This window comes from Sparus aurata, chromosome 3 (genome assembly GCF_900880675.1).
Source record: "Sparus aurata chromosome 3, fSpaAur1.1, whole genome shotgun sequence".
NCBI lineage: Eukaryota > Metazoa > Chordata > Actinopteri > Spariformes > Sparidae > Sparus > Sparus aurata.
Window position 1 is genome coordinate 19716591 of NC_044189.1, and position 17886 is coordinate 19734476.

Consider the following 17886-nt stretch of genomic DNA (forward strand, 5'->3'; position numbering starts at 1 on the left):
ACAAACTAACTAAAGAAATATAAGTAAAAAGTGGGCCACAAAATGTTTCTTTGAACTTCAGTGGAGTAGAAACACCTTAAAAGTGTGAATGCACCTGTTCCACCTGTGTTCAGACTGATAATGATACACAATCATTAATTTATGACACAAAGGCAGACAGACAGTCAAGGAGAAGACACATTCATTTACAGTCCATGGGACGATAGTATTGTGGAGGATAACCACGCCCATATACCGTTTCCGCGCGAAAGGACGGACTGCACCATTGTGAGAGCGGGGGGGAGCCAGAAGAAGGACTGCTCTTAAACGTAAAGACAAACACCTTAATCAAAAATTACAATTGAACGAATGCTCTCTCTACATGTATAGTCTTTAGTAGAATGTCATAACTACAAGTATTGGACTTAACAACACATTTTGGTATCAGGCGACCGACAACAAAACACCCACTTTTGCAATCACCAGACTTCTCTAGCGGTTGATGTTTAAATCCACCTCTCCTCACTGCGTTTTGTGATTCAAGACTAAAGTTTCTGTGTGACGGAAATTTGGTGCAAAACGGAGGAAAAAATGACCCTCAAGTCAAAGGTAAGCGGCACAGCAGTGTGTGTGAACACAGCCCTCTTTTCCACGTCGGTTTTTGTAGTGAAGAAAAGTCACAATAACCCAAAGTGGCCACCATTGTTATCATCCAAGTTAGCTAACGTTGTTGGTCCCAGAGAGCTCTATTGAAAATGTGCTTTTATGTCTTTCTGCTCCGAATAAGATGGTTTTTGGCTGTAGCTAAAGCTATCATGTCATAATGTGACTGACTGAATCTGTCGCACGTCTTTGTTTTGACCTGGTTAACCAGCTAGCTTCCACGTGATCCGCCTCACATCGCAGGTGAGTCCTAACCTGAACTGTGTGCTAACTAACGCTCAGCATGAAGGAGTTCAGTTCAGTGTTCAGAGGGAACATGGAAGATCTGTCCTGTCACAGGATGGTCCAGCTGTCAACAAATGCGACAGGGACATCAGATCCAACCTGACCCTGATTGTCTTTTTTTTTTCTTTTTTTTTTTAAAGAAAAGAAAAAACAGCCTCACACATATTTAACAAAGACTCAGGGCCTTAAAATCCACTATGGTCCCGAATAATCTCAAAGGCCTGAACACTGTTGTCATAAGAGGCCATGAAAGAGCTACATGTAAACAGTTTGACGCAGCTGTAACAACCCTAACATTGTTATATTTAGCTTAATGTGTCATGATTTGCAAAGATAAGTCTGAACTGATAACATGTTTATAAACCTGCAACAGAGAAAACAACAGATTTGTATAGATACGTACGTCTGCTTTGTGAAATAACTAGTTATGCTGTGATGTAATTTCCAGATTTGAGTTCCCTGATCAAATGTACAAGACCAAATTGCAAGAAGGTTCCCCCTTCAAACGTTTTTACATTTTGGGTCTTAAGTAGGTCCGAAGGAAAGTATCTGAGGGAATGGTTGAATTAGTATTAATTGATTTGTAATAGGGATAGACCGATTAACAGCCAGGCCACGCATTTTTTCAGTTACTGGTATGGGTACTTTCTTGCCTGTTTGACATTAAGGTTATATTGATTTATCAATTAAATACTTGATGCAGCATCCTTTTCTCTGTCTGTAGTTACCACTATGTGGTCTCACTCAATGTCCCCCACAACGCTATCTGGTTTGTTAAACATCACAAGTAATGACCTATTAATACTGCTAAATCTGGATCTGCTAGTCACTTTTAGCTAAAGCTATTGTATAAATGTAATGCAGTTAAAGTATAAAGTTTCAGAAAATGGAAATAACCTTGTAAATAACCTCAAAATTGTACTTGAGAACAGTTCTTTTGTAGAGTAGTAGTGGTCTTTCAAAATTTTGACACTAAGATTTAAATTTTCACTTCAAATTAATATCAGTTAAAATAGTGGTTCTCCTTGATAACTAATTATTAGTATGAGCCCTGACATTTCAGTTGACCCATGAATTACAACAGTATTTGTGTCTCTGGGGCCCCGAACAATGAGGAAGTACAGCCAATGTCGAAAATAAGAAAAAAGAAAAGATAAGCACAAGGTCAAAGTGTCTGTTCCTTTTCCACTTAACTCTGCCCTGTTGTGGCTGAGAAGCTGCCCTGGCCTGTAGCGATAAGGACGTCCTTGGGTTTAGTTTGGTTTCTGCCAGCGTAAACTCCAGAAAACACGTTTACTTCAACAACAGCCTGCCCCGATTCAGGTGATCCTGGCAAACTGCCGAGTGGCGCAGCTGAACTAACCACATTGTTCCCGCAGCATTCACTAATGTTGCAATCCATTGCTCTTCCAACTCGGGGAAAAATGACCTCCGACCTGGAAAGTGCAAAGGAACTGTCACCCAAGTTGGAAACTCAGGCAAGATCCATCAAGCCCAGCCACACTGACATAAACACACAGTGAACAATTAGCTTTTACCGTTTCATCGTTTTTTAATTTTTCCTTCCCTTGCTTTATAGTTGATAGAAGTCTTTGCATACATGGTGGTACAAGTTTATGCATCCCTTCTGTTTTTAAAGAAGATACTGTTTTATCAGCTGCTGAAGTTGCTTGTGAAGTCCACAGACTTCATCGTGAGACTTCATCATGAGACTTCACTGCATTTAGATCGAGAATTTTGAATTCAAACACGGAAATATCGACTTCCAACTTGCAATGGATTACAGCATTCGTGACCAAGGACGTCTGCTGACTGAATGGTGCTCAATTGGGGGAAAAATAATGTAGGAAGTTGTTCCTGTATATTCAGTTTTACTCCCCAAACTCATTGTATGTATCCTTGTAGTCTAGCAAAGGTGTTGAGTTAATTATTTTCCCCAGAAAATATGTGTAAAGCTGGTTTAAAACTAAAATAGAAATCCCACATCGTTAACAACCATGTGTGCAGTCTTCTTTTTTTCCAGTCTTTGTTGATGTATTGCAGCATATCTTGGCATGTTACTGCCACCTGTTGATCAGTGGAATAGTTCCACACCATTGTTGGGACTCAAGGATTGTGTATCATATCAACAACACATGCACAAGATGAACAGAACAGGAACCAACTTAAGAAAAAAAATATGTTGTGTTAATATAGGGAGAGAAAATTGCACAGGGTACTTGTGTGATTTGACCGGTGAATGACCCAGAAAGTGCTTGATATGTCTGCCAACAGGCTCCATGTTTCAAATCCAAGTTTATCACTGCAGAACTGGCTCACCTGTTCAGCCAGTCAGACAGTGAGGAGGAGTTTGAAGGTTTCAGTGAGGATGAAGAAGAAGAAGACGGAGGGTGTTTTAATAAACGGCTCAGAAACAAGGTATGAAGCATTTGTTGTTGGCTCCATTATTTAATGCGAATGTGTTCAATACCACGGCCAAAGCATCAGACTGAAGACTTCTTCCTCTGGTTTTCTCCAGGTGGTGGATTCAGAGGAGGATAGCGACGTGGACACAGGATTCTACTCTGATGGCGAAGAGGCCCAGCCGTCAAAAAGGAGGAGTCTCTTAGTAGCCCTGAGGTGTGTGAGTATGTGTGTCAGATAGTCGGTCAGCGAGAGAATAGGTGCTGCACCTTTTTTATTTCACCTAAAGATGATCTGATCAGTTGTATCTCATCACATTGAGAAATCCTGATCAATCACCCCATTTACAACCTAGTTATTAAATGTGATCTGTATCAGAGCAATAAGGGTGGAAAAAAGGATATAAGGGTTTCCCTTTTTTTTTTTTTACTACAAAACAAACACAAAGTTATCAGATTTGCCAAATTTACAAGAACTCTGGAGGAGAGATCGGATCTTAATCAGAATAATGAAAACACATAAAAAAAACTTGGTGTAAACTCTACAGCAAGATCGGATTATCATGATTTCATTACACGGCTCTTCTTAATGCTGTAGAACGCTCCATTCACTTGAATGGGGTTTCTCAGCGTTCAGCGGTCAATTATTTTTGTATAATTGACCGCTGCTAAGCACATTTGACCATCGTAAAGGAAAGTGGCCTTTTTGTATTTCGTAGCACTCCGCGCTCTAAAATCTTTGCTCCGCAAGTAGTCCGGTCACTTTTCACCCCAGCATCTTCAGTCGGGTTAGGGTTTGCGACGTCAGCTGATCTGTAGTCTACTTTATATCGGAAAAAAACATCCTCCTAGGCCACTAGTATGGATGGGTTTCACATTAACTCTAATATTTTTGGAAAACACGGTGATTTCGACTCTTGGCAAAAGGCTGAGTTTTCTTCACCGGTCAAGAACCGGTTTGCAGGACGAATCTGCAGGTACTTATTTTTCTGATAATGACTGCAGTTCTATACATTATCCCTTACATCATTCATGTCGTTATTGAGTTTATTGCTGTGATGACTTTGGGATTCTCCAGTGATTAGATAACAATCCTGATTTATTGTTGCTCCTCAGGTTCCCAGTCAAAAGGCTCTCTACCCCCAAAAAGGAACCACAAGAGAAAATAATCAAAAAGCCAGTTGAAGAAACTCGTCCTTCACGGAGAGCCAGCAAAAGGCAGAGGACAAAGCAGCAGCAGCAGCAGCAGGATGAGGAGGAGGAGGAAGAGGAGGAGGAGGAAGACAAAGACAAAGAGGAGGTCCTGTCTCAGAGCCTCAGGAAACGAGACAAGAACATTAAGGAAAACAAGGCCATGGTATTGAACCCTCACCAGATTTAGTGTTTTCTCCAGATCCTGACAAACTGTATGAGCTGATACAGTCCATCTTCTGTCAGATGTCGTGTGACTGTGGTCGTCTCTGTTGTCTTTTAGCTGGCTAAGCTGTTTGCTGATCTGAGCAGCATGGCTGACCTGACTCTGCCCTCCACACCTCAAGTGAGTATAAACACCAGCACCAGTTTCTCACAACAGAGAGATGAACATGCACTCAGCTGGAAACAACCAGCTCATATAAAGAGTATTGATCACCAGTAAAATGACGTTGCATTCATTTGGCAGACAGCTTTATCCCAAGAAACTCAAAATAAGTGCATCCAGAGTTCATAGGAACAACAGTTGGATAGTTTAATAGATGATTAACAACCTGGATGTTGATATTTGGAAAAGACCACAACATTACTTTGGTTTCTATGTGTTAAAGCTGTGGGACAAGATGGTACGCAGTATCCCTCTCTGGTGTAGATGGGCTTTTTAAAATACACACAACTCCACAAAAAAATGCATACAAAACAACACAAAATAAAGGCATTGATCTAATAAAAGAACCATCTATTTGTTGTTGTGTTTATATGTACTGATCACACTGCAGCCACATATAAGAAAGGTCAGAGCCGACAGTATCTGCTGAGGAAGCTCAGGTCCTTTGGACTGCAGGGGACCTCATGACCTCTTTCTATGACTCTGTGGTGGCATCAGTCATTTCCTATGGAGTAGTCTGCTGGAGCAGCAGCATCTCAGCAGCAGACAGGAGGAGACTGGATAAACTTATCAAGAAGGCCAGCTCCATTCTGAGATCCTCTGGACCCAGTGCAGGTGGTGGGAGAGAGCAGGATGATGGACAAGCTGTCCTCACTGCTGGTGCAGGAGTCCCACCTCCTGCAGGTCACAATCACAGCACCGAGCAGCTCCTTCAGCGATAGGCTAATACACCCCAAGTGTGTGTGAAGGAGAGGTATCACAGGTCCTTCCTTCCTGCTGCTGTCAGACTCTACAACCAGCAATGTGAGTAATAATCATGCACGGTACAAACTCACCACTGTCTGGTTATCTCTGCAGAAGAAGAAGCGAGTGTCAGAGAAGACAACGCCTCGGAAACGCAAGTTTGAACCAGAGGTGGGGTCAGAGAGGAGGAACCCGTCCCGTAAGGCTCGTCCTCCTGAGAACTTTGCGGTGGAGGAAAAGAGCGAGCCGCTCACCTGCAGAAGCCCCAAGACTGTAGATATCAGGAGGCTGGTGGAGGTACAGTGTGCAACACACACTTCACACTGTATGCTGACATATCCGGTGTGAATGCAGTCCCACACAGCTCATGATCATGTAATGCAGTTAAGATTATGGGAAAGGGAAACTTTTTTGATATAGGAGTCATTATTACTGGTATTATACTGATTGCTTATCATCTGCACTGTAAATGCGCTCTTTACTGTAAACGGGGGAAAGGCTTTGATTGAATGTGGATAAACCTTCAATCAGATACTTAACATTTTGTGTTGCTGAAGTCATTGAAGGACAATACGTTACGTGCGTCTTCAGTGTACACAGTTATAGCAGAAACATGGTCCACGCAAGCATGCCAAAGCTACTCCAGCACAGCCTGACTTAACTCCACTGTGCTGTGTGAGCGCTGGAGAAAGGTCTGGCTGCACCAGTGCTCACTGTGGTACTGTGGCAAAAACACGCTGGCTTGTTTATATTTCTTGAAAGCGACCATAAGAAACGTGTTAAACCAGGTGGCAGTGACGGTGCCCCTGTAAAATAGTGGCGTGGGGGCTCGTTTGTCATGGAGGGAGGCGAGCTGTGGCATTAAAAACATCAGTTAGTTAACAAGTCATCTTAACATTCTTTATAAAAATTAATCCCAGACACCATATACTTATTTAAAGATACTTTGAAGATTTTATTGGCTAAATAGCAGTGACCTGTTTGAGCTTCACTCCGTGAGTTGTGATTGGGCAGGTGGACAAGGAGCATGCTGGAGAGGGACGGAGGAGGACGAGGGTCAGGAAGAGCCAGTATGACGTGAGGTCGGTCGACGAGATCACCAAAGAAGACCTGGACAACATAGCGTACCGCAGCAAAGACAAGATCTGGGACAAGGAGAATGTGAGTCACATCAGGACTTCAGTGGTGCTGGTGCTGGTGCTGGTGCTGGACTGTACTAGGCGGTCTGGTTTCCTGCTGGGTTAGTGCAGTTTTTAATTGTATGTTAATGATTTTCTTCCAGGGCAGCTCGTGTCACCAGTGCAGACAGAAGACTGTGGACACAAAGACAGTGTGTCGCAGTGGTTTCTGTGTGGGGGCCAAAGGTCAGTTCTGTGGGCCCTGCTTGAAGAACCGCTACGGAGAGGACGTACGCACTGTGCTGCTCGACCCGGTCAGTACTAACACACGTTTCTCTCTCTTTGTATTTCGTATACTTGAGGTGAGTGTGGGCTCCTCTGGGACTGAAAAGAGACCGTAATGAAAAACAAAAAGTTCATCAAACCTGAATTTGCTGGATTTTATATCACTTTGCATTGTAAAAGATATACATTAAAAGATAATTTGCCTAAATGTAAGTTATACTCTTGTATGTATTTGTCACTATATGTGTTAATTTTAGTTTTAAACAGGAATATAAAATGTTGTGATGTTTGTGGGTTGTACTACAGACTTTTCACACACAGCATTACGAAAGGCTTTTTGATTATCTGTTGGGCTGTTTAGTTTTTGTATCTGGGAGGAAACGTGTGGTTCTTTTAACATTTTGGTCAACAGCCTTACTGACGTCTTTTTTAAATGACAGTTTAGTTTTCAACAGAGCAGTGAGAACATGAGTAGCTGAACACATAAAGCAGAGAGCACCACCTAGAGACACTTCAGCTGAACTGTTGGAGGAGATTAAGAGTTGTTCTGTAAACATGCAGCTGCATTATTCAGTGCTCACACTGAACTGCATGTTGGTGTGTGTGTTAAAAAAAACTAGAGCGTGACCAGTGATAGCATGTAACTAACACATTAACTCTGGTGCTGGACCTGACATTCTGAGGTTCTTGTATTTCCATTGTCTGCTGGTTTATAAAGTGTGTTACTTCTACTCCACTACATCTATTTGATAACTTTGGTTACAGATTACTTTGCAGATAACGAGATGCATCTCGGCCAAAGTAGCACATTTTTACAAAAACCCTAACCCTACCCTAACCCCAAAAAAAACAAAAAACAGATTCTGTAAATCAGAAAAATGCTGAATATTGGATCGAATAATCAATCAGATCGACAATCGGTCAACCCATAGTACACAGTGTACACATAAATATAGATATATGTATAGTTTACTGGTACTTCTGATAATTAAGTAAAGTTTATTTCATATACTTTAAGACTTTTACTTGAGTACTTTTGCTACCGTTGACTTTCCCTTTTACCTAAAGTAATATTTTAACAGGATATCTTTACTTTTATTCAAGTATGACTTTTGGGTACTTTTCATGATCAATATTGGATTTATGTGGCCGATGCCAGTAATGATATTGGAGTAAAAAAAAATACTGTAAATATGCTGAATAGATACAGATTCAATGATTTGACAAGATATGTAACAATATATGAAGTGACCATGAACCTTTCTGTTAAGTTTCATCTGAAAGTGTAAACTTCAGATTGAATCATTATAAATGACCCCATGAAGGATTTTTTGTAAAAGAAAATAGGAAAAGGAGTTTTCATACCGGTGCATGTCAGACTACAAGTACTTCGATACAGTACCAGTCAATTTGAACCTTTGTTTGTAGGACTGGTCGTGTCCTCTCTGCCGTGGGATGTGTAACTGCAGTCTGTGCCGTAAGAAGGAGGGCCGCTGTGCTACAGGCATCCTGGTGGGATTGGCCCGCTACAACGGCCACGACAACGTCCATGAGTATCTGGAGAGGTACTGAACCGTCTGTGCTACTGCACTGAGTACATTATTCACATGACAATTAATATCTATGCCAAGTGACTGAGAAAAAGTATCATTCATTTAAACTGTCAGTCATTAAAACAAGTAAAACCCCCAACAAATCATTGAAAGTTGTACTGAGAGCTGCGCAGACAGCAGATGGAGCTCATGTGTTGTGTTGTCTCGTTGCAGCATTCAGAAGGAGCTGCAGTAACGTCCAGAGAGGAGACCGGGAGCTCGTACAGCTGCTACCTGCAGACGCTCGGGCTGCACAGTACTGTAGAACTCATTTTAATGCACATTTGTAGGTTTAGATGGACCTGTTTCTTTTTCTAACTAGAGGAACAATCAAAAAAATGTTTTCTATTGTCACCTTAACACAAGGCACATCCCCTGTTTATATGTTCTATATACTATGATTTAAGGCTGCATACGCTGCAGGCATGTTTTTTATTGTCTTAAAGTCAGAACTCGGCTCTGAGTGTACATGTTAATGTCTACCTTCTGATGTTCTCTGTAGCCAGTTGAATGTTTGGTTACTTTCTGTGTTACGGATGCAAAAGGAGCCTTTTTATACCAACTGCCTTTTCTAAAAAGTGAGCAACATTGCAGCTTTCTTGTCAGTCCACTGTAACGTTGAATAAAGAATGGCATCATCTCAATGATTTGCCATGTTCTGTTCTTTTATATATTCTTATGCAGTCTCTTAACTGTCTCTGCTCGCTGTAATTGTCAACACTACACCAAAGAGTCTTTTATAAGGAGGACAGTCAAGCCTAAAATTGTACATTTTGGAGAATGCTCACATCTTTTGAGCTGTCTGAACAATAGTGTGTGTGTGTGTGTGTGTGTGTGTGTGTGTGTGTGGCTGCTGTTTGGCTGCTGTGTACCTGGTATGACTTCTCCAGGTACGTGGGGTCAGATCCAGGTCAAATCTTTGCTCCAGAGGTGATCGGGGAGCCGGCAGCTGATCTTATATAAAGACATGGTAGCATTGCTGCAGGGCAGGGGTCAACCTGAGGTCACTGGTCGGTCATGAGGCAAACACTGAGAGAAATATAAAGATGTGTTAAAACTTGTTTCTGATCACATCTTGATCTGAAATAGTAGTATGTGATGTCACTTAACTCCACCAACTGTACACATTAAAGTGTGTTTACAGGTCTCGGGTGAACTAACACGCGTGTGGAAAAAGTAGTCTAAAGGAAGCTGCATGATTTCTGAGACATTTCCACAAGTGATGTCATTCAATAGTTGTATTCTAGGTCATGTAGGCTCCAGGTTTTGAACAGCAGTCCACTGGTCTAGCACTTTATTCCACACACTCTTCTTCCTTTTCAAAACCTGGTGTCTTCATTACCCACAATGCACCTTAGCCACTGAATGACATCACTTGTGGAAATGATATCATATCATATCTCAGATATCATGCAGCTCCTTTATACTACTTTTCCCACATTAGTTAGTTGCATTAGTTCTCTCCAAGACCTGTAAACACTTTTTAATGTGTATAATTGGTGGAGTTACCCTTTAAGCTTTCAGCCCAGTGTTTAACCCTGCAGTTATTGGTGTTGATTTTAACATCCAAAGTGGTGAAAGTAAAGGAGAGAGAACTTCAAAGCTCCGTCTGCATTCAGACACTTGAACAGTTCATTACATTAAACCTTCTAAACTCTACAAACACCCGAGGGTGTCGGTTTGTAGATTCAGGTGTTTCTGAAGTGCTTCTAACGACAAACATGTCTCAGGGTGTGTGAGCTGCTGCTGCAGGACACTTTTTGTAAACAGCAACCTGATGATGATGATGATGATGATGAACCCTCACACTCTCTCTCATGTTGTGTGAAGTAGTTTATTGTCATTATCGGTCCACACAGACCAGAATAACTCAGTCAAGGCAGCCGTTGTGTTTTTGTTTGGTAGCTGCCCTGTCACTGAGCGGTCACAGGTTGGATCCCCGCAGCAGAAAGTGTGTGTGTGTGTGTGTGTGTGTGTGTGTGTGGTTTATTAGACTAACACAGATACTGGAGCATCACAGGGATTTAAGACAGTTTAAATCACTTTATTGTCAAGTGTTATGCAGGCAAAGCATCTTTTCTGCTTGAAGTTGTCCTTTTTTAATTTTTTTTATTGACATAACACGTTTGTACAAACCAGTTTTAAAAATATCAATAAACTGGAGCCTTTGAGGCTGACCTGGCAAAAAACCCATTATCAAATGTCATGGAGACGAACAAACATCTTTAGAAAAAGATTTACAAATGAGATGTCACTACAAAATATCCAAGAAAGAAAAGTTGGTTGTCACACAAAATATTACCAAAAAACATCTAAATCTGTTTGGTATCAACCTTTTCAACTTTAAACAAATAGTAACTTTTTTTGCTTTCTTCTTCTTTTGTTATTTATTTTTCTCTGAAAACACGTTTATGGCGCAGAGAGAAGAAGTGAACAGCAATGGTCAGACGTAGAAAAAAGAAAACCGAAGCACAAAGAGTAAAGAAGAAAGAAGCAGCACTACGGCGAAAAAACTGAAACATGCTGTACACAACCTCAGAATCAACGCACACAAATACAAGTCCAGCAAAAGGCAAAGAGTACAAATCAAGGATAAATAATAAATTAGCCGTCACACACTGGGGTCCTGTGTGTCAACATACTGGGAGGGGACTGTGTAAAACAATCGAGAAATTCCTATCAAATAAAATAATCTTTAATTCAAAAAGAAGGTACGCACTGAACTAACACAGAGCAACACCACCAGAAAACATCTCATAATATCCACACAGCTAAGTAGCCCGACCCTCTCCCTCCCACAGCTCTGCTCACGCCTCACCTGTCTGTGCTGTGGTCTGCTCTGTGTCACCCCGTTTCCACCCGCCTCGCCCTGAACTCCCCTCTGTACAACAGCTTGTGTTAAGGCAATTGTGGCACATGGGTCACGTAGCAGGGTGAGCGGTGGAGAGGGGTCGTCACTGGAGCACAGGAGGCAAAACGCGACCTCAGTGACTGTGCCGCTGTCTAACATCTACCAGGAACCATCTGACGGTAGCTGACCATGGAAAAATAACAAAGTGGCGCTGGATGGAGCTGCAGCCGCGATGTTAAAGCCACCCTGTGGTATCGGCAAAGTAACTGGCTCTGCTCAGACGACGGCACTGCTTTCAGACGTGTCCCCCGAATCTTGGAGCGAACTGGCTTTTTTATTAACAGAGAAACTTCCCCTGACAATGTAAACATGGTTTCACTAGGATTGTCATTATAGTATTGCTTTCACTACACAAACAAAGTTGTAGAAAGCTAGATTGTTTTTCTCTATAGAAACCTTTTTTCTAATGGCCACTGCGCCTGGATAGGAATGCATTATTTATAAATCTCCTTATATGTGCTTTTTTTAGTTCTTTTTTTTTTTTTTTAGAATCATCTCCTCTCTTCTTCAATAACAGTTTATCCGCTGACTGGTCTCGAAGGAATCAACACCTGAATCTGGTCTGAAGACTGAACCTGAACCATGAATAAAACTCAAATTAGGTAGATCCTCTCCATGACAGCATGGGAACACACACACACGCACTTTCAAACACACACAGACACACACACACACACACACCATCCACCCCAAGACTGCCCCCGCTGCCCTGCAACAGTCCTGTACCATGATTGACCCTCAGCGCTGTCTGACAGGCGAGAACAGGAACACATCTTTGTGCATAGAGTTAGATTCTGTTGCGTAAATGTCTCTGGATGTTGGATCGGTTCAGCAGGACTTCCTGTCTTGTGCTAGTCTAGACACTACTTACATTCCTTCCCCGCCATGTATGGAATTATCATAGATTGCTCTCATAAATGACAAACTAATCTTTCATACGTCGTTATTATATCTGTTAGTTTTTTTTAGTTGTGATGTTATAATTTTCGTTTTCACTTCATTGCATGATCCCGTCTCTTTTGAGTCCCTTTTCATGAGAGAACAACATTTTTAAAATGATGTGAAATGAAAAGTAAAAAAAAGGGAAAGAGTAAAGACCCTCACAGTCCCTGCAAAGACTCCCAAAAAAACAGGAAGTCGGCCTTCCGACTCTAATAGACAGGAGTCAGTGTCTATTCAAACTCCTCCTCTTCCTCCTCCTCTTCCTCCAGGTGATTAGAGGTGGTGGGCGTAGCAGGGTCAGAGTCACGTGAGAGGGTCGCCACGGCAACAATCTGAGGGGAGGCGCCCAGGCCTTCAGGGGCGTCTTCCTCCATGTCGTCAGTGGTGATGATTGCCACCGCAGCCCCGCCCTTCTTGTTCTGGTGGGTCTTGATGTGCTTGGAGAGGTGGTCGCTGCGCATGAAGCGCTTGGAGCATTCTGGACACTCGAAGCGCTTCTCTCCTGACGGGAGAGGACAAAGTTAGAGAAGAATTCATCATGGAAGACACTTTGTGCTTGCACTGCATAGCTGATAGGAAGCAATCTGAATGAGGGTCATGAAATAGAAAGAAGAAGAACAGTAAGTTCTAAATTGTGCTCGTCTTCTTAAAGGAGTTGTATTAACGCTGAAACACTCAGACACACAGAAAATAATCATCATGTTTTTTTCTAGTTGGAGCCTCTCAAGTGAGATTATCTATCAAACTCTGAAAACTGATTATGTTTGGGCTTTTTTTTCATAGACGGATACAATGCAGCTTTATTAGATTCATAGAAACCAGCTAATCTTAGGTGACTGACTCTTTCCCATTGGCAGTTTCAGTTTTCCCTTCTGTGTCACGTTCGATGTCACAAGCACGCCTGAAAACAGGGAGGAAACCTTTTTTATGTCTTTAACTTCAGGCTCCTTCAGATTCAACACTTGGAGCGATGTTCCAGACGCTGCCTGCAGCATCTTAGCGGGAAGAATGGGTAAAAATATAAGCGTGTCCACCTGGGTGTCATGTTTCCATCACTGCTGATCAGAGCTGGAATCTGTAAATACTCAGAACGACTGCAGAGCATTTGACCCGGGAACGTGTACTGATTGTTAGCTTTCCCACTGAAGATGTTGGTGGGTGTTCATGATGAAAATCATCGTTAGTTGTAGACCTAGTTTGGATTCAGTCCTGGATTACAGGAGATATATTAGGCTTTTTTGTTTTATAAAGGTTCTCTAGCATGTAAAACATCTTGAAAGTTAGAAAAGCCAAAGGTCTATATGAACAGAATCTCCTCTCTCCCACAGAACACGCTGCTCCTGCAACGCCTATTCTGTAGCCCCGCCTTTAATACCATGACTTTGTGACATCACAATACATCACCATGTCAAACATCTGCATGATTTATGTCGAGCAGCTGGTTTGGAGTGTAAGAATTGAATCAGCAGAGCTGCTCTTTTGTTGTTAATGTTAACGGTGCTGGCTCAGGCATGTGTGAGCGGACCAATTGGAGCAGACTGGGTATTCAGAGGCGGAGCTAAAACAGAGTGTTTCAGACAGAGGGGGAACACAGAGCTGCAGCACTGGACAGAATGAGAAACCTGATGTCTTTTTTGATAATGAACACCTATTCCAGCAGTGACCCAAAATATCTGACTAACCTGAAAATAAGCAGAATATGTCTCCTTAAAAACTTGATCATCGACATGACGGGGTGACCCTCATCCCCACTCTGCCTACCTGTGTGTGTTCTCCGGTGTCTCTGCAGCTCGTCGCTCCTCGTGAACCTCTTGCCACAGAAGATCCAGTTACACACAAACGGCCTCTCGCCGGTGTGCCAGCGCAGGTGTGCCCTCAGGTGGGACGTCTTGCCGTACACCTTCCCGCAGCCCTCCATATGGCAGATGTGCTGCTTCTTCTTTGTGGGGTCGCCGCTGTTCCTGCAACACAGTTGGGAGTGAGCTGGAGGTGGACCCACGGATTATTCTAGCAGAGCTGAATACATTTGAGCGCTCTCTGAATATTCTCAGTGTATGTTTCGGGTGCCAGCCCCACATCACAATGTGAAGAGCTTGGTGGTGAGAGGTCGGATCTCTCACTTCAGGATACAAGCTGCACTGTGTCCTGACCATCTGTCTGACCAGTTGTCCCACCATGACATGGGGCTCAGCTGCAGTTTTGGAATAATCTCGATATTTCTGACTTGTGGATTTCTGGGATTTTTTTACTTTTTGCACGAGACTTACTGTATATTTAAAGAAAGTGTTTTCTATATAGACAAATGCAGTAACTCCCATACAGCTACATGTCTAACTCAGCTCTTCCTACTCCATCTCTGCAGGGGGCTCAGAGTTTCTACTCTTTTTGTACCTTCCCTCTCCATCTCTGCAGTTCGGACAGGAGCAGGCCACGCGGCGAAGTCTCTTGCTGGGCGGTCCCTCCTGGTCCGAAGAACTCTGTACGGAGCCCAGCTGGTCTGGACTCATGGATGAGCCTGACGCCACGTTGCCAACCGTGACGGTCACGGGAGACGACTGAACTTTGACCCCATCCTGACCCTGTGGCTGACCTGAAAGGTGATGAAAATGTGTAAACTTCTGAATCAAATATAAGCACACTGTCTGACAAACAGACAGACAAACTAAACTGTGTTGTCTTGAGTGCAGAGTTACAGTCTGCAAGACATCCTGCATAGATCAGCTCTGACTGTTAATGTATGGAGACTGGAGCAGGAAACTAATTACCAATGATGCTCGTTCTACACAGACACAGTTAACCCACAGTAATGGTTCAGTCACCACACGTTCTCTCAGCAGCCCTTAGTGTGCCCTTACCCTGTAGACCAGTAATGGTGAGGGGGACACCCTGCACCTGCACCCCAGCGCCCAGCCCTGCGATGCTGACCGTTTGTACCCCAGACCCCGGGTTGATCTGTGCTGCGCTCAGCGTCAGGGGAGCTCCACTCAGGGACACCAGCCCTCCGCTCCCCACTGTCGTCCCTCCGGCCACGGGGGCCAGTGTTAGCTGCTGTGGCATGGCGGCCCCGAGGCCACCCTGCAGGGAGACTCCACCAGGAAGCTGCAGTGTTTGCCAGGTGAGCTGCCCGGACGGAGACAGGGTGGGGGTGCGAATAAGGACCTGGGCTGGGTTCTGGAAGGCCTGGATGGGCTGCAGGGTTTGTCCCGGGGCCAGCTGGAGGGTCTGAATGTGCTGCTGCTGAGCCTGACCCTGACTCTGAGTCTGGGGCTGCAGCTGGATCTGCTGCACCAGCTGGTGCCCCACCTGGCCCACGATCACCTGCTGGATGGTCCCTGCTGTATCTGTCTGGTTCTGAAGCCCGTTGGCCTGGTTCTGGCTTTGAGAGTCCGCCTCGCTGCTCTGCACTTGTGTGTCAGCTTGTCCGGCCTCCGATCCAACAGAAACCATTTGTGTCCCGTCTGAGATGCCGTCACCTTCGGCCGTTGAGCCAGTCGATGCTGTAGCAGGAGCTGCTCCGGACACTGCTGTTGTCACCAGCTGGTTGCCATTGGCAACAGAGAACGTGCCATCGGCTGATTGGATGAGCTGCACAGCCCCGCCCCCTCCGACATTATTTATCACAGGCAGAGCCAGGGTCATGCCACCGAGGTTTATGGGTACAGTGGTCATAACAGGAGTCTGGGAGCCCTGCAGAGTCTGCAGCTGCAGTGGGAAAGACTGCGCGGGGCGGATCTGCAGCGGGACCGTCTGATTGGCTGTGCTTGTCAGGATGGTCTGCTGGTTGGCTGGCTGCAGGATGGCCTGGGTCTGGCTCGGACTCTGGGTCTGGATGAGCTGAACCTGCTCGGGTAGAGCCCCAATGGAGGCTGTATGAGCTGGGCTGATATGGATCTGCTGTCCATCTGCAGTCTGCAGGTGAGGGATGACCTGATACTGGACCCCGCCTCCGGCACTGGGTAGGTTCTGAACCTGGATGATCTGGAACTGCTGCTGTTGCTGACTGGCTGCAACACTGTTGGTCCCACCCACTGGTTTGACCTGGAAATGAGCAGTGATCCAGTTAGAGGACAAACGCTGGCAGACAAAATAAAAACAGAAGCTCTACCCGCCGTGTGCCGACCGCCTTTACCTTGCGTCCACCAGGTGAACTGTCATTAGCCAAGGTGGTGGCCACCGTCACGGCAACAGGCTGATTGGTGTTCTCCTTGGCCATCGTAGGAGCTGTTGTAATGATCTGCCAGCCGTTCCCCGTGAACTGAGCCGGGACCAGTTCCAGCTGCTGGGGCACCAGGGCCTGGCCTCCAGTGGTGTCCACCACTATCTGACCCTGGATCTGACCTCCCTGCAGCTGGATCTGACCAGCCTGGACCTGGATCTGCTGGGCTCCCGCCTGGGCCTGAGCCCCCTCCGCTCCCCCCTGCCCTCCGATCTTACTGCAGGTGGCCGCTAGCAGAGCCAACGGAGAGGGCTGAGAGGAATCCTGGAGGAGAGGGGGCGGAGGAGGGCCGGAAAGGAGGGGCAGAGAGAGAGACGGTTAAAGGCTGTGACGAGGGAGGGAGGAGAAGCCAGCCGACACACAGAGCTCATATACACTCAAAGTACAGCATGCAGGAGGGAAGTCAGGAGGGAAGAGATGGGCAGGCACTCAAAATACAAGAATACTCTGAAGAAAGAAGAGAGAGTAGAAGAGTGAGGCTGGTTCAGAGCTGAGAGGAAAGAGAGAGAGCTGTCAGTGGAAGTGGGCGGTATTACAGGAAGCGAGTGGGTGGGCGTGTGAGAACCACATTTCTCTTTTCTCAGAACACTGGTAGAAAATGCCGCCTTCTCTCTCTCTCTCCTCCCTTTCAAAGGAACTAGGTCGCAGGCAAATTTTTAATGCTACACACCTCAACAGAGCACAGAGCACAGAACACGGCCCGGCCCACAACACTGCTCCTTCCACAGGATCTGCACTGGAGAATAGTTGCCTGACTCAAATTAATCTCCAAGATGTACACAAGCTTTACACAGCAGCTAAAAATAGAGTTCCACACAGTCAGAGTCACATACCAACGCTGCAGCTCTTCACCATCAATCCAAATGCAGAATTAAATCATGCTGAGCCTGATTCAAACAGACAATTCAAAAGTACAGTGGCTGAAGTGTGACAGCCATATAAGCCTGTTCAGAGCTGTGGGCTGCTCTCAGCAGGCTGCACAGAAGCAGGAAGTGGAATTCACCAGAGAAACGCCCCCAGAGGTGTCTGTCAGGCGGGGAGGGAGGGGGGAGGGAGGGGGGAGGAAGAGGAACGCTTCTGGCCTCCAGGCAGCAAAAGTAATGAACTCCAATAAACTCTTACTTCTTCTCCTTATTGATGAATTGTTGTGTTTGCTTACCTGTGATCCAG

At 44.7% G+C, this 17886-nt stretch overlaps 2 protein-coding genes across 3 annotated transcripts in view; one reads left to right on the forward strand and one right to left on the reverse strand.

Annotated features, from left to right (window-relative positions):
• The first annotated feature begins 263 nt into the window (after positions 1–263).
• Positions 264–9291, forward strand: cdca7b (cell division cycle associated 7b). Of its 2 annotated transcripts, none has more exons than XM_030411386.1 (10): positions 264–588; positions 3202–3345; positions 3446–3546; positions 4446–4686; positions 4804–4866; positions 5767–5949; positions 6667–6813; positions 6935–7084; positions 8484–8620; positions 8822–9291. In XM_030411386.1, the coding sequence occupies exons 1-10, from the start codon at positions 571–573 to the stop codon at positions 8841–8843; spliced, it is 1206 nt and encodes a 401-aa protein (XP_030267246.1). In that variant the 5' UTR covers positions 264–570; the 3' UTR covers positions 8844–9291. The 2 variants fall into 2 exon arrangements, with proteins under 2 accessions (XP_030267246.1, XP_030267245.1); XM_030411385.1 differs by lacking the exon at positions 264–588 and adding an exon at positions 2337–2405.
• A 1379-nt stretch (positions 9292–10670) lies between these two features.
• Positions 10671–17886, reverse strand: part of sp4 (sp4 transcription factor) — an 8191-nt gene continuing 975 nt past the window's right edge. Inside the window, exons 2-7 of the mRNA XM_030411384.1 lie at positions 17876–17886; positions 16630–16980; positions 15356–16538; positions 14892–15090; positions 14262–14461; positions 10671–13002 (exon numbers count right to left, since the gene is read on the reverse strand). The exon at positions 17876–17886 is cut by the window's right edge and continues 60 nt beyond it. Of these exons, the coding sequence (XP_030267244.1) occupies positions 12731–13002; positions 14262–14461; positions 14892–15090; positions 15356–16538; positions 16630–16980; positions 17876–17886 (2216 nt within the window). The 3' untranslated portion in view covers positions 10671–12730. The remainder of the gene's footprint in view (positions 13003–14261; positions 14462–14891; positions 15091–15355; positions 16539–16629; positions 16981–17875) is intronic.